At 46.7% G+C, this 22,831-nt stretch overlaps 2 protein-coding genes and 2 long non-coding RNA genes across 7 annotated transcripts in view; 3 read left to right on the top strand and 1 right to left on the bottom strand.

The window, feature by feature from the left end:
• LOC135107658 (7SK snRNA methylphosphate capping enzyme-like) overlaps positions 1 to 3,267 on the top strand; it is an 11,159-nt gene extending 7,892 nt beyond the window's left edge. For all 4 annotated transcript variants that reach the window (XM_064017766.1, XM_064017765.1, XM_064017764.1 and 1 more), the window contains 3 exons: positions 274 to 492; positions 1,729 to 1,884; positions 2,209 to 3,267. In XM_064017766.1, coding sequence (XP_063873836.1) covers positions 274 to 492; positions 1,729 to 1,884; positions 2,209 to 3,102 — 1,269 coding nt within the window. In that variant the 3' untranslated portion in view covers positions 3,103 to 3,267. The remainder of the gene's footprint in view (positions 1 to 273; positions 493 to 1,728; positions 1,885 to 2,208) is intronic.
• On the bottom strand, positions 1,462 to 13,767 carry LOC135107659 (uncharacterized). Its single transcript, XR_010271880.1, has 5 exons — positions 13,540 to 13,767; positions 12,570 to 12,711; positions 10,094 to 10,203; positions 2,789 to 2,873; positions 1,462 to 1,578 (listed from the first exon to the last, which is right to left on the bottom strand). It is a non-coding gene; the product is annotated as an uncharacterized LOC135107659 (long non-coding RNA).
• Positions 10,095 to 11,013, top strand: LOC135107660 (uncharacterized). Its single transcript, XR_010271881.1, has 2 exons — positions 10,095 to 10,234; positions 10,802 to 11,013. It is a non-coding gene; the product is annotated as an uncharacterized LOC135107660 (long non-coding RNA).
• Positions 13,592 to 22,831, top strand: LOC135107657 (uncharacterized). Its single transcript, XM_064017763.1, has 6 exons — positions 13,592 to 13,722; positions 14,156 to 14,219; positions 14,670 to 14,870; positions 15,347 to 15,472; positions 16,042 to 16,161; positions 16,342 to 22,831. Exons 1-6 carry the CDS (start codon positions 13,592 to 13,594, stop codon positions 22,153 to 22,155), a joined length of 6,456 nt encoding a protein of 2,151 aa, XP_063873833.1. The 3' UTR covers positions 22,156 to 22,831.

Genomic DNA, 22,831 nt, shown 5'->3' with positions numbered 1-22,831 from the left:
AAGAGTACTGTGGTTACTGTATGGCCTTAGATTATTGCTTGCAAAGGTGGCAGGGTGAGCACACCTAGTCATCAATCACTTCAGTAGTTTTTGTGATCTATGTTTAGTGCAAAATGGTTTTCATAATTGTATTTTCATATTCTACACAAAGGGTTTGATCTATTTTTAACTTCAGTTTTAGGTTCTATTACCTTGAAACTAGTTTCATTTGAAATAGTGACAAATGGCTTTTAGTTGATTCAGAAGGAACTAAGTGAGATGCTTTTCTTTCAGGGCAACTATGTGCTGGAGTCTGATGAGCTGCTGGAGACAGTTCGCCCAGAGTTTGATTTAGTGCTGTGCCTGAGCATCACTAAATGGATCCACCTTAACTGGGGGGATGCTGGCCTCAAACGCTTCTTCCGGCGCATCTTCTATAACTTGCGTCCTGGTGGGCGGCTGGTCTTAGAACCTCAAGCTTGGCCATCCTACAACAAACGTAGAAAGCTCACGGTTAGTCTTTAGCAGACTTGGGTTGTACAACAATCCTATAAACCCATGAGAGCTCTTTCCTGAATCTTTTATTGCATGCATAAGGAGTACCTTAATATTCTGCTCAATGAACCTCTGAACTTGATCCAAATTTCCTCCCTATTTCAAATTTTGCATACTTTCCCTATGAATTTCACACTCACAAGAAACAGCACATTAAAGTTTTCATGCAGTTAGGTGAAGGAACTGAGAACACTGTTGGGCGAGGACATCTTATTTTTATGACCTCGTGTAATTCTATGCTTTCCTTACACATTCAAGGGCATCCAATTTCTTGGTAAATTTCAGATTGGGTAAGAATGCAAGTTGTAGAATATCAGAAAATAATGAGAGATTTATATCATGTTCTTAGTGGTGGTAGTTGCTTCAAGTGTACATACACATTCACATTCTCAGAAAATTATTGGTGGACAGTAAGAAGCCTTGAGAACATTCATTGATTTTGATAGTAACTGGCCACTTGCTTGTGGTTCCCCTATGTATATATATGGTAGGCATGGTATATGGTAGGCAAGGATGGTAGGCATGAAGTTTGAATGTGGTAATTCTAATGGAAGTATGACAAGACAATCTCTCTCTCTTTCCACACAGTATGTTTATGCATCACACTGATTTCTCAGCACAGTTTTAATATTTTCAATCCATGTAGCTCATTTAGTTAGAAAACAGTCCACAACCCATTCCCTTATCTATTGTCATACTTTGGTCATAGGATCTGATCCCTCCTCTAAAGCCACAAAGGTTCACTATCATATACATCTTGTCACCCATACTCAAAACCACAAGATTCACATAATGAATTCCTTCTCTCCTCTCTTTGTTCTCTTTTTTCTTCTCTGTTCTCATGTTTTCTTCTCTTTTTTTGTCTCACTTTCTCTTCTTGCTCTAATCTCTTTCTTCCTTTTTCTTTTCTTTCCCACCCTTCTGTTCTTTCTTTTCTTCTCTCTTCCCTTCTCTTCCTTTCTGTTTCTCTTTACTCTTCTTGTCTTCTCTTTAATTCCTTTATTCTCTTATATTTTTCTTTATTTTTTCTTCTCATCCTTGTATCTGTGGATATACATATAAAAATTACTTTGTGTAGTTGGATTATTGTTATATTTGTATGTTGTCATCTTGTAAACATGTAGAGAGAAATTATGTTTGATGGATTGAATATGAATATCAATATTTTCATACACGTTTTCTGTCTTCATTCAGAAACGCATCTTCGATAATTATAAGAGCATCTGCCTGTTCCCTGATAAGTTCAATGATTTCCTGCTTCATGAGGTGGGCTTCAGCACCAGTGAGAAACTGGTAACACCAAACCACACCGCCCGAGGTTTCCAGCGACCAATCATCATCTACACGAAGGTAACTCCTACATCCTTGTCTTCATTTTTGTTCTGTGTGCCTATTTTTCTCTCTCTCTCTCTCATTGTTGGGATTGACTGATTTTATTGTTGGGATAACTGAGTTCATTATGGTATTGTTTAGTAAAAAATATTAACCAGAAGTAAGTTTCCCCAAAAATATGGAGCAATATTACTATATTACTATTGATTCACAATAAATAGAAAAAGTATATAGTAAATCCTTATCATTGAATAACCTCAAAGATTACAGAAATTAATTGATGACCCTGAAGACAAGTTCTAAGTGACGAGGAGATAAAAAGAAATGCAATTTCTTCTACAGGCAGGTGGTAGCACCAAGTCCAGCCCAGTGGCAGAGAGCAGCACTGCTGTTGCTGCCCCTACTACTGCCATGATCACCACTAGTAGTGCCATCGGAGATGACGATGTCTTCAGCACTGAAGTGGTTGAACACAGCAAGGAATCCAGCCAGAAGAAAGGAGATAAAAGGCGGAGAGATAGTGAGGAAGCAGAGGAATCACCTCCCATCAAAGAAGCTCAAAGACATCAACAGCAGCAGCAGCAGCACAAGGACTCTAGTTCTTGTCCTTCACAACAGCCTCAAACTAGAGTACACAATTGTGACAAAGCACCAATCCCTTGCACTTCTTGCCCAACCTCAGAGAAGGTGGCACATGTCTGTGATAGTAGTATTAATAATGATGAACTAGTTCTCAGGGTTGGGGATAAGACAGCATCCTACACCTCTACCACCCTCTCTTCCCCCCACATCCTTATTCCTTCTGACAGTCCCATTACTAAAACTTGTACTTCTAGTATTATTACAACTGGTACTACTACTGTACCCAACTTAAGTACTAACATCTCTGCTCCAAACACCACCAAGCATTCCTCCAACACACCTTCTTTATCTGCTAGCCAGGAAAGAGAAGATGCAGCATCTTCAGGTGTCATATCTCCCAAGCCCGCTGTAACCCCAGACTCAAACTGCAACAAAACATTGGCTGTGGAAATAAATGAGACAAATGAGAACAGGGAGGAACACAAAGACAGCATAAAGGTAGAAAGAGGTGCAGATCTCTCCACTCTTTCCATTCCCACCACCCTAAATCAACATTGTGGTCGAGAAGGTACCCTCGGCCAGGCCAAGAGGAAGCTGCCAGGCTGTGAGGACAAAGAGGAAGCCACCAAAAGAGTCCGACTAGGAAACACCTGAACTCTTGAGACAGATAAAAAGACTGGGCTATGGAGAATAAAATGTCATATTATTGATGTGAAATTTTGTTGTCCATCCTTTGTTATTTTCTTTTCTCTTGACCTTTATATTTTGTTTTCATTTGGTGTACAAAGAAGTCATCTCAATATATAATTTTTGATTAATGATGTTTGTTTAACTATCTTGGGAATTCCTATAATGTTGTAGTATCTTAAAATACTTGCCTATAGTTTAAGTTCTTGTTTAAGTTCTTCATGTCAGACTCACCAGACCAATAATAAATAACTGGGTCAAGATGTTAGCATACAGCACACTCACTCAGGCTAAGTCAGCTCATCTTCACATCTGTACCTGAAATAAGCTTGAGATTGTTGTGATGTAAAATGGATGAATAATAGTGTATGAAAACAAACTGAAATGAGGGTGATATTTATAGAATGGAAGGGGAGGCGTCAGAAGACTGAAAAGCTGTCATTGTGCAAAGGGAAAAGAAGCAGATAATTATTAGCTATATGGGAATAAGCTTACTCAGTGAGCTTTTGAAGGAGTTTTGGAGAATTGTAAGTGATTGGCTGATGAAATAAGGAATGCAAGTGTAAAAGGCCAGAGGATGTGTGGGCTGGAATTTACCAACGAAGACAGTAGCTGAGAAGAATCTAGAACATAAATAGTAGTTTGCTGGGTTTTATCAACTTGACGTGATATATAAGAAAGCCCTATCAGGTGTGCCTTTGTTGCATGAAATTTGTGGGGTTCAAGGCTTATGACTATGAAAGTTCTACCACCACATTTATATGAAAGGAAGATGAGCGAGTTTCAAGATTGGTGAGATGTCCCTATGGATGGACATCTCTCTATTACAGTGTAGGAGGAATGGGTGCTTTGCTGAGCTTGAATGAGGTCCACTAGTCCCGTGTGACATGACTGGATGAGATCAAGTGCCTACTGCTGGTGGAGGAATAGGAAATACTACAAAAAAAGGTCAAAGATCATGTAGTGCTTCTGGAGATAATGCCAGCCCGTGGTTCCGGAAAGTAGACAATATTCCAGAAGAGAACACAAAAACAGACGTCACTGTGCAGGCAGAAATCCACCTCCAGTGAACAAACATTGGAGTTAATGCAAAATGTTAATCTTTATATGAGAGAGAGAGAGAGAGAGAGAGAGAGAGAGAGAGATCGGATGTCGCTCTAAAATCCCGTCAAAGCTGAGGTCAGTCAGTAGTCATCCTCGAGACGCTCCAGCAGCAGGTTCATCTCTTCCAGGCGAGTCAGTCTCTCTCTCTCTCTCTCTCTCTCTCTCTCTCTCTCTCTCTCTCTCTCTCTCTCTCTCTCTCTCTTGCATGTAAAGGGTTCGGTAGATGACACTGATATTGGAAATGTCTACTGCTACTGCAGTGGTGGTGGTAGTAGTAGTAGTAGTGGTAATTGTAGTAGTAGTAGTAGTGGTAATTGTAGTAGTAGTAGTAGTGGTAATTGTAGTAGTAGTAGTAGTAGTAGTAGTAGTAGAATGGATCTTGGCAGCATGAAAATCTGTACCACAAACTTGTGGTGTTGTGTCACCACGATGCGTCCTTGGTGTGTGATGTGTGTACTGAAATGTGCAGTGCATTGCTGTGACAATTTGTGCAACAACATGAAAGAATCATCATGATCAGGACGGGACCAGTAATCTTTCTCGGATCTATGGAAGTCTACAGCACATCTTTGATTGAGCGTCGGAGAATACTGGCAAGAAGCCATATAACATATTATATATACACCAGGGAGATGAAACACTCGAAAAAAAAAAAAAAACTACAAAGGAGAAAAAAGAACGGGTGCGAAGAAAGGATGGGTAAAGTTGAAATAACTAGGAAAGATGAAAGTTGAACAGGGACAAAGAAGCTGAGGGCGGTGCTGGAGTGAAGGAGGAAGGAAGGTTGCGGAGAACACAGATTGTGACTGGAGATGAAACTTGACGCTGCCTGGCCGTGCCGTCGTCTCTGCCACTGTGGTCACCTCCAACCACAACACTTCTCAGCCTCAAACACTCTTTCCTACTCGCTTCTACGTCTTCACTCCTAATTCCTCCCCTACTTCGTTCTTCCATTCAACGTCAATTTTCTCCCTTCCTCCTCTTGTTTGAATGTTCCTCCTTCCTTTCTTCAGTTTATTTCTCCTCCAATTTCCCCTCCCCCTTCCTCCTCCTCTCAATTATTACCTTCTTTTATTTCCTTCCCCCCTTCTCCCCTCTATTATTACGTTCTCTTCTTTCCTTAACTTCTTATCTCTATCATCTATTTTTACATTCTTCTCGGACTGTCGCCCTCCTCCCCCTCCTCCTCCTCCCTCCGCGCGTGTGTGTGTGTGTGTGTGTGTGTGTGTGTGTGTGTGTGTGTGTGTGTGTGACCACGAATCAAAGACATACAATCCTCCCACACTCGTGACAGGCGGGCAGGCTTCGGGAATAGGTTAGGGAACGAATTGAGATGCTGCGATGGTGGTGGTTGTGATCTAGTGGGTATGGTAGGGAGGAGCTGAGAATGGAGAATGTAGATGGGAGTGGAATGATAGGAGAGAGAGAGAGAGAGAGAGAGAGAGAGAGAGAGAGAGAGAGAGCGCTGAGTGCAGGAAGAGGAATAATCACTGACGTACACCTGCCCTATGCTAGAGAGCGTCCTGCTCGTTCTCGCGTTACATCGTGAGCCGCCACACTCTCGTCTCACGGAAAGGAGTGCCATTCACCAACGCAACGCTTGACTCGACAGGACAGTCTTCCAAGACTTAATAATCATTGGGACAGATGAAGTTTCCGAACTATCTTAAATGACGCCACTTTTTTTTTTCCCCCTCTAAGAGACCCCCACGCTCCCTTCCCTCACCATCTCTGTGCTTGTACAAAATTATATATTTTTAGCCTTTATATCATAGTACTGCTTAAGAAAACAAAAATCTATACTTGGGTTAAAACAAACGAAACAAATTATGTAAACACGAGACATTTCAATAAACGTTTGTTTCTTGGAGTAATTTTATCTTATACTTTGAGTGGACAGGAAGGGTCCTCCCTTTAGGAGCCGCTTCGTTAATTATATATTATATATATATATATATATATATATATATATATATATATATATATATATATATATATATATATATATATATATATATATATATATATATATATATATAATGGTAATTGCTGTTTGCTGAATTTGAATAACTGATTTTTTTTCTCTTACATGCAATTTAGTTTACGAAAAAAAAAATATCATCATCATCATCCTTGCTATGCTTTCCCGGTCACTTTCTATAAGTATTAAAACAATAATTTTCACCATACGATTTTATCACATTTCTCTTATTCCTCTTCCTCTGGTTTCATCTGAATGAAAAAAAAAAAAAAAATTGAAATACCCTCCAAGAGAGAGAGAGAGAGAGAGAGAGAGAGAGAGAGAGAGAGAGAGAGAGAGAGAGAGAGAGAGAGAGAGAGAGAGAGAGAGAGAGAGATGCGAAGAGTGTTAAATGGACATAATACAAGGTAAACATTAAATATGAAAAGGCAAGCTGTGTGGGAAGCGACAAAATACCAGAAGGGCGAGAAACGGATGTGGGTGAGACGATGGGGGAAGGAAAGCGAGAGATGGAAAGTGGCGGTGGGGATAGAGTAGCATCTGCGGGGACAGCTTAATTAACGTGGCCCACCGTGGAGTTTTTTATTACAGCGTCCAGGCTCACGTTATATTTCTCTCTCTCTCTCTCTCTCTCTCTCTCTCTCTCTCTCTCTGGCCGTTTCCCATACTGACTTTCTTACTTCAGTCGAAACCAGAGGAGGAGGGGGTGGAGGACAAGTGGGAGGAGGAAGGGAACGAATAGGAAGAGATTAAAATTATTATCCTAGTGCGCTCTCTCTCTCTCTCTCTCTCTCTCTCTCTCTCTCTCTCTCTCTCTCTCTCTCTCTCTCTGTACGTTACTGATCTTCAACAACTAATGAAGGAACCGTAGAATGCACTATGACTGCTTTAGATGAACGAATACATACATGGGCATGTATTCTGCAAAGCTTAGCTCTCTCACCACCTCTATTTTCAAACGCTACAGAGAGAGTAGAAATCTTGTTAATCTGTCACTAGAACCATATAAAAAGCCATCTTTAAAAACCCGTGTAATTTCAGATAGAGCATTTTGGAAGTAGTTGGGGGTACGACACAGAGGTGTTTCAGAATATGGTCCATGTACAGGTCGATCGTTTCCATACACGTCACTTCTAACGCGTGGCCAGCCATGACAAACATCTATATTCCCAGGAAGCAGGCTCCATAGTTTGAAGCGCTCTGGGCTCCCATTAGTACTTATTTCAAAGGCAGCAAGCATACTTGCTATTATCTTTTTTTCTCACTGTGGTGTAGAGTCAAACTATCATTAACACCATGGAAATCTCGTAAAACCCAAGAGCTTCCGTTAGAGCTGCTGTAACAAATAGAGCCAGGACGCCGAAACGCTTGTCAGCAGGACCCCTATGTTCAGGAAAGTTAGATCTCTAACTCGTCACACACAATTCATAATTATGGTAATTCTAACTTCGCAATTTGCTCATGACCTAATACTATAGAATATAAATGATATATAATTTGCTTTGGATTTAATTTTTGTATCTGACTGAAATAATGCTAATAATGTTAATAATAATAATAATAATAATAATAATAATAATAATAATAATAATAATAATAATTAGATCTAAACCTCAAAATTACCAAAATGCGCACGTGAATAACACCAGGCACAACTATACCTACAAATTGTTATAAATGAAGACCCGTATATCACTGTTTAGTCTTACGAGACGAGGCGCAGACACGAGGCTTCGGTTTTGGACCCTCGAACAAAGTAGAGTCGAAAGTGATCCCATGGTACATAATCGGATCATGCTCTAATTTCTACTACTAATACCACTATTGCTGCTGCTACTACCACCACTACCACTACTGCTACTACTACTAAGTACGATCATGAAGAGGCACAATGAAGACAATGACCTAAAACCACCAGCACGAGTGTTACTAATAGTCGCGTCAAACGACTGGGTTCATGTTGCGCAATGCCTTTAAATAATATAATGACCTTGGATACACCACTTATTGTGACACTGATCTGCATTATCTCGTACTGCCATGTTCAGAGAAAATCGGTGGTAATGGTGGTGGTAGTGGTGTTTTCCATTAATCCGGGGGGTTCAGTTCAGTAATATTGCTCAGGTCATTCTCAAAAGTTGTATCTCTCGATCTCGACTATTTTCAACACACAACTCCACAAAGATGTGTTTTCAAGGGTGCTCCGTGATTGGAATGGCCGTTTAACAAGGATTCTGTATCGTCAATGGAGAAAACTCATGAAAATCTGACTATAATCATCTGCGGAGCCATTGAATATCCGAACCTGATAAGAGAACGGTTTCAAAATTCAGTCTCCTGCAAGAACCTGATGAGAGAACGGTTTCAAAATTCAGTCTCCTGGCAATAACTTTTTTTTTCTTTTTTCTGCAGACTCATTTTGATGCACCTCGCCTTTTTATGTTATGCACTCCTTTCTATGAAAAAAAACAGTTTACCAGCGCACGTGCCAAGCTCCTCGCTACCACTCCATGGTCCGCGTCACGTAGGCCTAACAACCTTCTCAAATGACACTCACACTCTTCGACGCGCACACACAAGTTCAAGCAATTGCTTTTATAGGTGGAAGAATAAATGATTTGGGTATAACATCTGTTGTGCATATTCATATAATTTTCGACTTGCATGTGGCATTCGGTCGTTCTCAAAATCCCACACAACCAGATGCAGGGACCAACGACCACCGGGTGTGAGTTTAGACAGTCAACCAATGTTGCAGTGGATTAAAAAAAAGGAGGAACTTATATTTTATATCTAACGCATTCTTCCATATGTCCAAATTATTGAGAGACATCTTGGATAAATTGCTAAGTTTAATTGATAATTATGGTGATTATTTCATCCTACTTGTTCATGACCTCAATGAAAAAAATAAAATCAGTATTCACATTTGATTTAATTTGCAGGTTTTTAATTGTAGAGAGAGAGAGAGAGAGAGAGAGAGAGAGAGAGAGAGAGAGAGAGAGAGAGAGAGAGAGAGAGAGAGAGAGAGAGAGAGAGAAATTCCTGCATAAAGCACCTCAAGGCAGTAATGTCTGAAAGACGTACGTGTGTGTGTGTGTGTGTGTATGTTGGGGTGTTTAAGTATGCTTGCTTGGGGACACGTTTTCTTTCAGGAGCTGCACACTTGTTTTGAACGTTGGAAAATAAAATTAATACAAGTCATTCTGATATTCATTCAGAATCCATTACTTTATATATTTATTTTCCAGGGCACTCCTCGACGCCTCTCTCGACTCGGTAAGCACACAGGTCATCGCAGAGTCTGCACGATCTTTACTGCCAAACTCAAATAATGTTCCTTCCTTAGATCATCTCCCGACGCAATGCAACTAACCTGACTAGACAGCGGCAAGTCAGTGCCAAGCATCCGCCGTGAGAGGGAGTGTCACTCACTCAGGGCAACCCACGCTACCCGTCCGCCGCGGCCACTCACATGCCCGCACGCAAAACCACACACGCGAGTGGCCGATCACGTGTCTCCGACTTTCACGGGTTAGTTAAGGATGAAACCCAGTGTTCGCTTAACAACTCGTGCCATAATAATCATCATGATACACTAACTCTGATGGATATGCAGAGAGAGAGAGAGAGAGAGAGAGAGAGAGAGAGAGAGAGAGAGAGAGAGAGAGAGAGAGAGAGAGAGAGAGAGAGAGAGAGAGAGAGAGAGAGAGAGAGAGAGAGAGGAAACCGAAAACTTGTCATTCACCGAAAAATAATTCTTTCAGTCAGTCAGTCAGTCAGTCAGTCAGTCAGTCACTCTCACTATCCACAAAACATCACCAGACACCACACACCAGTACCCTCCCTTCCTGTTCTTCCCCCAGCACGCACCTGTAGCACGCCCCAGACATGGACTCTGGGGCAGGGCGGTGCTGGGCGTGCGGGCGTGGCGGGCGGCAGCGGTGTCACGTCTGCAGGTTCGCCCTCTACTGCTCCTCCACCTGCCAGAAGAAGGACAAACTCAGACATACGGTGGGTGGCAGTGCGTGGAAGTGACGACTTGAGAGTTTGTGCATGTATGAGTGCGTGTATGTGCGCGTGTGGCCAGTATGCAGAAACACTTTGCTCTCTCACCACGACCATTCTCAAAGGCCACAGAGAGCCGGATTTTCAAGAGTGTTTCTTCTGTTATTAATGTAAAAATCTTGTTAATCTAACGCTTTAATCACAGAAACACTTAAAAAAACCTGTGTAACTTCAACTACATAGTGTCCTTCGAGAGCAGTGACGATGCGGCACAGTGGTGTTTCAGAATATGAGCCTGTGTCACTATGGGCCATATTTTGAAACACTTCTGCACTGCACCTCCACTGTTTTCTAGGGCCTCTTGAAGTTACACGAATTTTTAATAGTGTTTTTACATTTCCAGTGACAGATTAACAAGATTTCTTTATTACGAATTGGTGAAACACTTTTGAACCCAACTTATCATCTATGACCTTTGAAAATGGCCGTGATGAAAGCAAAACGTTTCGTAATACGGGCCTACGCAAGTGTGTGTGCGCGCATATGTGTCACTGTGGTGTGTGTTCCCTGCAGGACGAGTGCGCCAACAGTCAAGGGCGGCTGGTGGGCTGCGGGTGGTGCGGGCATGAGGTGGCGGGCGGGACGTCGTGTCCGGAATGCCTGCTGGTAACTTACTGTACAGACGCGTGCAGACGAAAGGACGCGAGCACCCATGGCAGCGTGTGTCTCCAGGCCAAGAAGACGGTAAGTCCCAGGCACCAGGAGGAGGAGGAGGAGGAGGAGGAGGAGGAGGAGGAGGAGGAGGAGGAGGAGGAGATGAAAAAAAAAGGCAGTGAAAGAGAAAAACAAATAGGAAAAAGAGGAAAAGCATGAAGATGGGGGAAAAAAAGATGACAAAGAAGCGAACAGGAAAGGGAGGAGGAAGGATGACGGTAGAAGGAAGCAGGAAGAAGAGAAAAGGAGAGATAAAGAAGATGAAGAGGAGGAGGAGTAAGGGGGTTATGGGAAGAAAAAATAAAGAGGAAAGGGAAGGATGTGAGAGGATTTATTCAAGGAATGTAAGCGGAAAGAGGAGTTAAAAGATGACAAGGAGGAAGAACACCGATGAGGAAGGAGAAAGAAGAGTTGTTGAGATGGAGATGAAAGAGGAAGGAGGACAACGAGGAGGAGGATGTGATGAATAAAAAAAAATAAAATAAAATAAATAAATAAAAAAATTCAACTACATGTAATTACTGGGCTGGGAAGGAGATGGTGTTTGGGGAAAAGTAAACGAGTCTAGTTGTGCATTTACCTCCCTCCCTCCCTCCCTCTCTCTCTCTCTCTGGGTCATTCAGCAACACACACACACACGTACGTAGGCTATTGGGTCGCATTTCCCCGCCACACGATCTGCAAGACGCAAGGTTGAAGTAATGAAAATAGGTAACAGTGTGCGGGCAATAGCTTGACTATAATAATGGTGGTGGTGACGCCAGTAGCAGGGCGGGGTGGTGGGGGTGGGAGCGATAATTAGTATACCTAAAGTGCTTCTATGCATAACTCACTAGTTCTCAATTAACTGCAGTTCATTAGAAACAATTACCTCAATGATGGTAGTACAAGGTGAGGGAAATTTTAACTGCAGCATAGAAGGAATTGTTATGTAGTTCGGTAGTCAACTTTTTTAAATATACTAGGTATGTGACAGTCTATAATTCTGTACCACTTTATAATTCATGAAATCACACACGAAAAAAAGAAAAATCCGTTGACAGCAACCACCACTATTATCACAACTGCCATTGTGTGCTTCGCGCCGCTCCTTCAGCAGTCGTGCAATTGTTAATGGAATCCCTGCTAAACATGAAAAGTTTTGCCTAAAAAGAATCGTGCATAGCAAAACACGTTATCTCGCTACTCGTGCATCAGGCCACCGCGGGGAGGCGGGTACGGTGGTCAAGAGGGATGTCGGGACTGTAAGGTTGGGAAGCGAAGAAATTGGGAAGTGGAAAGACGACGATAGGAGGCAGGGAAGCGGGGAGGCGGGTAGAAAGAGAGGAGAGAAGGAGGGGAGAAGGGGAGACGGAGGCGGGCAGGTTGGGAGTAGGGGTCTGGATGACGTGATGACTGAAGTCCCAAACAAGTCCTTACCGTAACGATGGCTAATGTCAGTATGACGTTACTTAGAGCAACCGAGCCATAAATAAAGCTCAAGACACTGAAATGTTTGAACTCTTCCTTTTGTTGTCAGTGCCGATTGTCAAAATAGCTGGAAATTTGCATAACGAGGGACATTTTGCAACCTCCTACATTGTCAGTCATCGCTACATACCAACAGTAATTACTTAACGAATAATACCTTAAGAAGAAGCTGAGAGAACTGGCGGTTCGTATATTCACAGCCAGCACACGTCTCTCCCGTAGCCATGGTCCGTAGCCATGGTCTAAGTGACGCAGCACAGACGGTCCCAGGTTCTCCTTCCTCCTCTAAACATACGTGCCTGTATGTGATTGGCCAACAAATTTCCGTGTGACCTGAATCGCAGCAGGTAGCCCCACGTCATCATAGGTCTTAACACGTGGCGCTACGTCACGTCGCCATCGAGCATGCGCACCAATGATAACAAACATACGAACATACTCAGTATCCTACGAGAGATGACAGACGGATCTAAGCTAGAATTGACTTTAACCTTCAAAATTCTCATCTGAAATTAGTATTAATTTCCGACAAGGTAAAATAGGGTCAGAAATGCTCCAAACAGTGAGATGTAGACCATGCCAAATGCTATAGTTACGTACGGTGTATTGGTTGAAACTGCAATACCAGAATTCGTTACCGACGGTATGAATGATGAATGATGAATGAATGAATGTTACTAGACTTCTGGCCACAACTACATGAAACTGCAGCAATTCCTCAAACTCTAATGCCTTATCCATCACACCAGAGGCTACCAAACCCTGTGAGGATGATTATGGAAATATCCTTACCATACAATGATTCTGAGACTACTGATATCTGGGTGAAACGCACCTTTTCATTTACTGTAAGTTTCTTAATGGAAGGACCTAGCAATCAGATGAAAACACTTATATTATTTCATTAAATAATATATCTCCCTGTGAGTTTTCGTGCTTAGGACCATAATTCTGAAACACTTTTGCGCAGCCCCTCCACTACTTTCAAAATGCTTTAGATATTTTCAAAAGGCTTTAGATGAAGTTACACGGGTTTTTAAGGACTTTTATGGTTCTAGTGACATATTAAAAGATTTCTATGTAATTAAGAGGAGAAACACTTGAGAACCCGGCTCATCGTCTGTTACCTTACAAAATAGTCGTGGTGAGAGAGCTAAGCGTTTCTGAATACGGATCTTAATGCTGTGTCCGCGCCTTCCATGCCTCCAACAGGTGGTAGAGGCCGCCGTGAAGATTGACGGGTGGAACAGGCGCGCCAAGGGAATCCCACAATACATCGGACGCCTCATCCACGCCGTCGACTACCTCAGGTAAACACCACACCAAGGTTCCTGCCTCACTGCCATTCCTCGCCCCCCAGCTAACAATCATGTCAGCCACACTTGTTTGAATTCTTGGTGTTGACTTCGTACGATCGAATTTGACACTTCTATGTTTACTGTTTTCATACTTATTTCATATTGATCTCAAACTTACATTTTTACTAATTTATTTGTTTTAGATCATGTGTCGTACTTTTTCGTGGTTATTGTATTACACAGCACTCTCGCTCTCTCTCTCTCTCTCTCTCTCACGCTTAGCGGTTGAGGTTCATGAAACACCTTGAATAATCTCAAACACGTTCCATCTGCTTTGTATGCTTGAATGAGTCTACTAATTATACTTTTGCCCTCTGTTTTTCACCACAACATATGATCAAGTAATAGTGACATAAATAAAGGCTGATTTGCATTTTTCTTGAAGGTGGAGCGAGAATGAGGGAGCAAAGTATTACGCCTCAACGCAGATCACGCGGCAGCACAGCAAGGTAATGCCAGAAGTGGTCTCCTCCTTACTCATACACTTCCTTACCATCAACATGTTCCCCGATCCTTGTGATTTTTCAGCTTTCGTGCTGGTTATCCTAAATAAACTGAAAATTATTTTTATTATTATTATTATTATTATTATCATTATTATTATTATTATTATTATTATTATTATTACCACCTTCATTCATCATCATCACACACAAAAGGAACATAAGGGAAGCTGCAAGAAGCCAGTAGGCCTACACATGGCTATTCCCTTAAAACCATACTTAACCACACACACACACACACACACACACACACACACAAAAAAAAAAAAAAAAAAAAAAAAAAGTATATATATATATATATATATATATATATATATATATATATATATATATATATATATATATATATATATATATATATATATATATATATATATATATATATCTTGTGTTCAGGAGAGCAGAAGAGAAGGCAATGAGAATGAGGAGCAGACAAACGAGAGTGAAGATGACGACGAAAAAAGTGACTGCGAGGAAAAACTGACAAAGGAGAAGAAAGAGGTGATGAAGAAAGATGTCCTGCGTCTTCTCCTGCTTGGGGCTGACCTGAAGCACGTGCTGTGCACCCTGCACTCCACTCCTGACCTCTGTCCCCAGGTGTGTGTGTGTGTGTGTGTGTGTGTGTGTGTTAGGTGGATTTTTTCTTTCTTTTGCTTTTGTTGGCTTGGCCAAAAATACTTTTACATAAAAAGAAAGAAAAAAAAAACATGACCAGGCAGGATCACTTCGCAAGATTTTGAGGGAAACTGAAATGTAATAGTTTATCAAATAATTAACGAGTGCACTTATTTATTCAGTTACATATTTATTTATTCTCTTATTTCTCATATATACACAACTCTGACCTTACTCTCCATCCTAATAGTAACCTTCACCATTTCAAGGAAAAAGAAGAGGCTAATTTACTTCACTTTACCTTCGCATCATTCTTACTGTGTTCTGTTGCCTCTTACATCTGCCTACCAGCGACGTCGAGAGTTCAAAACTATTCCTCAAGTGTGTGTGTGTGTGTGTGTGTGTGTGTGTGTGTGTGTGTGTGTGTGTGTGTGTGTGTGTGTGTGTGTGTGTTTCAGGTCCTGGAGTTCACGTTGGTGGAGGCCAGCCCTCACATCCTGGCGAGGGACCTGCTGCTGCTGTACCTGCTTCTGCCTGCTGAGGCCCCAGAGCAACCCACGCAGCTGCACGCCCACGCTGAGAAGGTACGGCACCTCCTCCTCCCCCCCCCCACACACACACCCACACTTCTATAAAAATATTACAGATAAACCCTTGGTCAGTTCAGTTAAATATGTACGTGTGTGTGTGTGTGTGTGTGTGTGTGTGTGTGTGTGTGTGTGTGTGTGTGTGTGTGTGTGTGTGTGTGTGTGTGTGTGTGTGTGTGTGTGTGTGTGTGTGTGTGTGTGTGCTAACTTCAGTGTACATTATATAATATAATATACCTACTATATAACGTGACACAATGAAAAGAACCAGCATGGAAGGTAATCATCAGCCATACACACCCATCACCTTCTCACACAACCAGTACGTAGGAAAACCATTTCAAGCCACCACTTACACCACCACCACTACCACCACTGTCACCACCACCATCACCACCACTGCTGCCATGCACCCAAACCTACATCCCTGTGCCAACTGACTCATGTACACTACCATCATTACCGCCGCCATCCCTGCACCACATCCCCATCAAAGGCTCCGCTGCCACTGCTACCATCACCAGTATCACCACTACCACTGCTTCTCACGCCGTCCCGGTCCTCAGGTGGTGCTGGTGATGTACTCCCTGGCGCTGGACATGGAGGCCCACGCTCTGCTCTGCAACACGCTGCACAACCTCCTCAACATGACTCACGCGGCCTTCATGCACGAGACGCGAGGGCAGGTGAGGCACGTGCTGCTACTACTGATGCAGCCACACACACACACACACACATAAACACAAACACACACACACACACACACACACACACACACACACACACACACACACACACACACACACACACACACACACACACACATCAACCGTCAACATGAGCTGAGCCCAGTAATACTTCCACAGGTTCGGGTGGAGGCGGGCAGCTTTCCCCTGGTGCAGGCGGTGTGGCAGGGCTGGATGAGTCTGGCCAATGACCCCGCGGCCATGCATAAACTGGAGAAGAGCCGCGCCCACAAGATATCCTCGGCGGGCGTACGTGAAGTCCTGGCCCGTTACGTGCGCTCATGCCCGCGGGAGCACCAGCGGTCCCTCTCAGACTGGCTGAAGCGAGGCTCCCTGCGGCGGGGACGTGGCAGCAGAGGTGGCGACTTCCCCAATGTGACACTCACGTGCTTCAGCCCGCGGCGTCGTGACCCGCGCCACCCGCCGCTGGACGTAGCACCCCGTGGCTCCGAGGAGGCTGAGTGGGCCAGCACGGCGGGCCCGGATGACCACATGGTGTATGCCCCGCACGGCATTGACATGGTTTTTCAAGACTGGGATTTCTCGGCGGTTGCTGCTGGTGGGGGCGGTAGCGGGAGCTTACTGGACATGTACCGGGCTTACCTCACGCGAGTGTTGGTAGCTGCCGCCCGCAGCCTGAAACAACCTGGCCGCGTGCAGCTCACTTTTTTGCGGGTGGAGGTGCGCGCCCTGGCCGCCGACCCCCGGGTGCTGCGTGGCGGTTTTGACAGGATAGCCACGGGCGTGCACGCAGATCTTCTGGGCACGCCCTTTGTGCTGCAGCACTTCGGCGGCCTGCTGCGTTCAGACAACCCATACGCCCGGCTGCTCACACACCACCGCGTGTGGTCGCTCTGTTTAGACTGGCACAGCGATCAGCAGGCCCGGGAAGCGTGTTCCAGGAGCCTGCGGAGTGGTCGCCCCCCAGACCCGCTGCTGTTGCTGGCGGGCCGCTGGGCCACATTTCGCCACTTCCTGCAGGCGGAACTGCTGCATCACTTACACCTTCTGGAAGGCCGTCCTATGACTCCCGAAAGTGTGCCGCTGTTCGGCGCCGTGAGCCGCGCCTACGGTCTACAGCTGAGTGATTACAGCCGCCTTCTGAACCACGTGGTGCCATTCAGGTTCACGGCAGATCGGCGAGCCGTCAGCATGGTGGACTCTCGCCTCCACACCCTGGAGTGGCACCGCGCCTCCCGTGCTACTCGCTCCCCACTGCCCACAAAGGCCGCAGCTCCACAGAAGCAAACAGCGGCGCAAAAGCACGTCGCGCTCAAAAAGCAAGCCCAAAGAGATGCCACACCCAAGAAGACATCACTGTCCCAAAAGGACGCCACGTCTCGAAAGATATCCGGGTCTCAAAAGACTGCTGTGCCCCTAAAGCTCCCACCACCACCCTCAGCCAGCCCGCCTCGCGGCAATGACTCATCGGCACACAACCTCCACACCCTCACCACCGTGACCCAGAGTGCTCCCGGGCCCGTCTTGCGGAACAGAAGTGTATCCCCGGAGTCACGGACGTCCTCCACCTCGCCCCGCCTTGCCCAGGACGGATCCGCTGGGCCCCGCACCAATGGGCGACCTCGACCACGAAGCATGGACGAATCTCCCTTCAGCAGTTCACCGCCAAGCCCTGAATTAGACCAAACTCTTATCCGTCCTCGGCCCGCATTCTCGTCCATCCGTCCCTACAGCGAGATCCCGGAGGGCATCAGCCGCCGCGTGCGGCAAGCATTGCTGGGTCACGCCGGCAAGGGGGACCGACCACCGGCTAAGAGTGCCCCAGCCTCGCCCCAGCTTGCCCGCCGTCTGCGGCCTGTAAGGGAGAGAGCAAGCATCTTTGAACGAGGAGTCGCTACCCGCGCCACCTACCCCGAGGCGCGCCGCACGGTCATCCCGATGGCGGCCAGCACGCCCGTTAGAAAGCTCGTCTCTATGTTTTCTCGTGCCTTCGTCAAGGATCGTGACAAGGAGCGGGATGGAACTTTGGGATCACAGAGCCGCGCTCCGCGGAGCCACAGCCTCCACGAAGGCCGCACCGAGGCGCTTACCAAAAGCTTCACTAACTCTCTTAGGTTTCCCCGCAAGGAGGCCTCGGGGAGTGCTGGAGACACCAGCACCTTCCCACGACGAGCGCGGCCCCACTCAGTGGCCGTCAGTAAGTTCTCGTACCTAGAGAGCGAAGCCAAAGACAAGTCCCTGGGCAGCCAGTACTTCCGGCAGGAGGCAACAGCCTCGCCCATCAGAAGTCTGGTTTCTGGCTTGAACACCATAGGAGTGAGTCCTGCTGCCCCTGCGGCCGCCGCCGCAGCAACCACCCCAACATTGCCACTGCGCGAGACCATCACGGTGCGCCGCGAGGACCTGCGACTTGTAAACCTGCGGCCAGGAAGCCCTTCGCCACCCTCCCCTGTGGTGCCCTGCCTGCACTCCACCGACTGGCCCCCGACCACCCTCGCACCGGCGTGTTCCTCCCCCCGTCTTCAATGGCAGCAGGGAAGCAAGGGAGCCAAGGATATCCCAAGCGAGCCCAAGTACGAGGCTCCTCCCCTTCACGGCTCTCGCTCGCCTCGTAGTCCCCGCTCACCGCGCCTTGCTGTGTGGCCTCCTCCTAACAAACCCACCACCTCTGACCACTCAGGCACCCTGCCCCACTCCCGTTCTCGCTCCCACTCCCCAGCCTCGCCTCACATCCCAATCGCGCGCTACACACCAACTCCTCCGAAAAATCCGGTCCCTCCAAACACACCCGACATCCCTCGCATCCCGGCCTCTCACCGCCCCTCACAGCTGCCCCTCATCCCGACCTTCACGCCTCCTAACCCTCCGCCGCAAGACACACTCCACGCAAACTCAGCTGCAACTCCGGGCACTTCCCTCTTCCCTGTTGATGACGGTGCCTCGTCTGGAAAGGGGAGGGACGACGACAAGTACCGGTTGGAAAGTATATTCTCGCCTCGAAGTTCCCCCAGGAGAGAGTGGAGTGGAGCGGAGAGGGAGATGGCAGCCACTAGCGCCCTGTGTACTGTGGAAGTCCATCAGCCACAAGAGGGCGGAGAAGCGATGGAGGAGCAGGAGAACAATAGGAGAGAGAATGATGAGGATCAGGAGAAGGAAACGGAAAAGGAGGATGAGCTGGTGTTGGAGGAGGAAGAAAAGGATGAGGAGAAAAAAGAACAAGATAAAATAGAAAAGGGAGATTCTGGGGAGGAAGACGTAGCAAAAAGAGAACCCCAAACAAATGAATACAACGGAGAGAATGAAGAGATGGAAATTGGAGAAGATATTGTGCCTGATGATGATGATGATGATGATGATGATGATGATGATGATGATGATGATGATGATGATGATGATAGTAAACGCAAGTGTGAGTCACTCGGGGAGGAGGAGGAGAAGGAAGAGGAGACACAAAACACAGAAATGATAATTGAAGAACAGGAGGATAAGGAAAGAGAAAGTGATCATGAGGAGACGAAAGGGGAAGAGGAGGAGACAATAAGGAACACAGGAATGACAGATGAAGAACAGGAGACTAACGATCAAGAGAGAAGCGAAAAGAGGGACGAGGATGAAGATGAGGACCAGGAGAATGAGGACGAGGATGAAGACGAGGAACAAAAGAAAGAGGAAGAGACGAACAGTGATCAAGACAAAATAGATATACGAGAGGAGGAAAAAGAGGAGGAGAAGGAGAATGAGGAGGAGATGGAGCATAAGGAAGAGGAGAATGAAGAGGAGGAAGAGGAGCAGAATGAAGAGGAAGATGTAATGATATTGAGGGAAAAGGAAGAAAAAATAATACAAGAAAAGGGAGAAATGGAAGAAAGAAAAGAGAAAAAGAAAATCACATTTGAAAATATTGATATACCAGAGTGGGAACAGATGGAAAAGGAGGAAGGAGAAGGTACAGATGAGGAAGAGGTGAACGAAGAAAATAAGGAGGATGAGGAGGAAAAGGGGGAGGAAGGTGACGCATCCATGTCTGTGTCCCTGACAGAGGCGGACATGGAGGTGTTGGAGCTGCTGGCTAAACCTGAGCGTCGAGGCTTCTGTCCGATACGGGAGGAGAGTGTGGCGCCAAGCGGCAAGGTGTGGCCGCGTGCAGGCGGTAGTCAGCCCGAGCCTCAGCCTGAAGCAGCGGTCCCCGAGGCTGAAGCACGCACCACCTCCGTCTGTGAGATGGTGGAGCACTTTTCTCAGCGCATCCAGGAGCAGCAGACCAGCACCCGGAGCCATGCCAGGCCCGCCTCCTGGCATGTTGACTTCACCCAGGCATCCTTCAGGGCAGGTTTGCTTGGGGCTGCCTCACAGGGAGGCACTAACGGCGTCACGGGGAAAGGAAATAACACCAGTTCGTCATCTCCGCCTTCCAGCCGGGATGAGAGCACGAGGAAGCCCAATCTGGATGAATGTAATCCACCGCGGCTTCTTGGTGGGGAGAAGGGACAGCGCAGCCGCAGTGTTTCACTAACTCCTCCACCTGTACCACCACGACCTCCTCGACCTGCGCGCCCCATGTCTATCGGCTCCTGGATACAGCAAGATTATGAGCGGGTGTCACCATTCCAGGATGTCAACCAATCCAGCAGCCCAGCCCCGCTCCACGCTGACAGACCTTGCATGAAGGACGCTATCTTCGATCTTTCCGACGACGAGGAGCCAGTGTACGCTCTGGACCAAGGGAGGAAAGACCTGGGGCAAGATGGACCTAGGCAAGAGTTTATTGAAAAACTGGAGCGACTTGAGAGTAGCCGCGTCGTGGAGGACACCGGCGACACCGAGAGGTTCTTTACCGGGGAACTGGAAGGTGTGGTGTCTTACTCGGTGCACGTTGACACTCTGCCGCTGTCCACGCAGGAGGCAGCAACACAAATACGAGCTTCAGACCGGGAGCGAGGCACCACGAGGGACAGGCCTCCCAGCCCTATCCCAACATTAGGAGTCGCGGGTCTGAGGCCCAGCAGGATGGGCGGTCTGGACAAGATGTCCTTCAGGGAACTAGTAAAGACGAGCCTCGCCGAAGAGGACGCCCGCCGCCCATTGTCTCCAGGGATCGTGGTGGAACACAGCCAGTCCGTGGGAGCGGCGCTCCAAGCCAACCTATCAGACCAAGGCTCAATTGAGGAGGCACTCGATGCCTTGTCTTTCTTGGCTGACCAGCCCGACGAGGAAATCGATAACCAAACCAGAACGTCTTTCACTAGGCGATGGCGGCTGCCCAGCCTTCACTCCTCTTCGGACCTAGAAGACGAACAAGAACCCGAACCTCACCTCTGGTTTAGTCCACAAGAGTCCCAGAGGAATTCCTTCAGGCTGTGGGGCAGCCTCACGCGACAGGGCAAGGTGACAGTGAGTCGGGACGGCGAGGCAGAAGGAGGAAACAATGAGGGCAAAACCCAAGATGGAGAGGCCAGTGACGCCGCCGGTCGTGTTTCCGAGAGTCCGGTGCAGCACCGAGTGGCAAGGAGCACCGCCCCCACCATTATATCGATGACGCCCAAACTGAGAGGATCAGGTTCCCCCGCCATGGGAGGGAGGCGGGAGAGGACACCGCCGCCTGAGCTCCTGCCCAGAAGGAGACAACCCTCGCCCCGTGACTCAGCTGGAGACCCGCTCTCTGTGTCGCTGCTCAAGCTACTGGCACCTTTGGGAGACTCTCCACCTAAGGAGCAGACCGACGAGCATCCTGACAACACGCCATCCACCAGCTCGCCGCCGCAGACTGAACCTGCAGCAATACTGCGGCAGGGGCGGCCCCTCACTGGCGTGCTGAAGACTAGCCGCGATCCCAGCAGGGAGGCGCGGCGCAGTCTGCGGGTGTCCTGGGGAGATTTACCGGAGGACTTTGACGATCACGAAGACTATTCCACGGAAACTTCCGCGGTTCCTCCCACCGTGGAGGAGCGTGGCTACCGCGTCACGCCGCTGTGAGGCGCGGTGTGCACTAACCCGCCAGCCCCAATGCAAGGCTTTCAACAGCGGTAATCCATGTTATTTCCCGCCCAATGATAAACCCCTTCCTCATCCTGGACTCCCGAGCTTGACGAAGTCTTAGAACACACACGCACACACACACACACGAAAAATGCTAACAAATAAACACGGGAAAACAATCTGACAAACATACATATACACACACAACAACACGTGTTACAAGTTGGCACAACTCTCTCTCTCTCTCTCTCTCTCTCTCTCTCTCTCTCTCTCTCTCTCTCTCTCTCTCTCTCTCATGAAAACAAGTTAAATTGATAAATAGACACCTCCCCAAGAAGCCAACAGCGTAGGGCCGGAAAAGTAAAATAAAAAAGTAGCTTGTTTACATTATTACGCATGGAATGAGTCGCTTGCAAGCGGCTGCCTCTCTCTCTCTCTCTCTCTCTCTCTCTGGTATTAACCCTCCATGCGTTGGCTTGTGACTCACGGTGGCGGCCCGCGGCGACCCACAGGAAGCAATGGTATCGTCGTGTTGGTCAACAGCTGCAGCGCTCCTCTTTACCTCTCCCCGTTGGACCGACATCATGAACGCTACATTTTCACGGTATTTGGTCCATTATCATTTCTGCTTTTCGTATATTTTTAGCCTTTTGCAAATAAATGATACACTCTT

Source organism: Scylla paramamosain, chromosome 15, assembly GCF_035594125.1.
Source record: "Scylla paramamosain isolate STU-SP2022 chromosome 15, ASM3559412v1, whole genome shotgun sequence".
Taxonomy (NCBI): Eukaryota; Metazoa; Arthropoda; class Malacostraca; order Decapoda; family Portunidae; genus Scylla; species Scylla paramamosain.
Note: the sequence above shows the minus strand (reverse complement) of the source record. Positions and strands in the feature narration are given on the sequence as shown.

Bases quoted from the DNA above. Each gene is read 5' to 3' on its own strand.
- LOC135107657 (XM_064017763.1), top strand. From the start codon at position 13,592: ATGCTGTGTCCGCGCCTTCCATGCCTCCAACAGGTGGTAGAGGCCGCC. The intron at 14,871-15,346 runs GTGTGTGTGTGT...TGTGTGTTTCAG, and splicing joins CTCCTGACCTCTGTCCCCAG to GTCCTGGAGTTCACGTTGGT. The intron at 16,162-16,341 runs GTGAGGCACGTG...ATACTTCCACAG, and splicing joins TGCACGAGACGCGAGGGCAG to GTTCGGGTGGAGGCGGGCAG.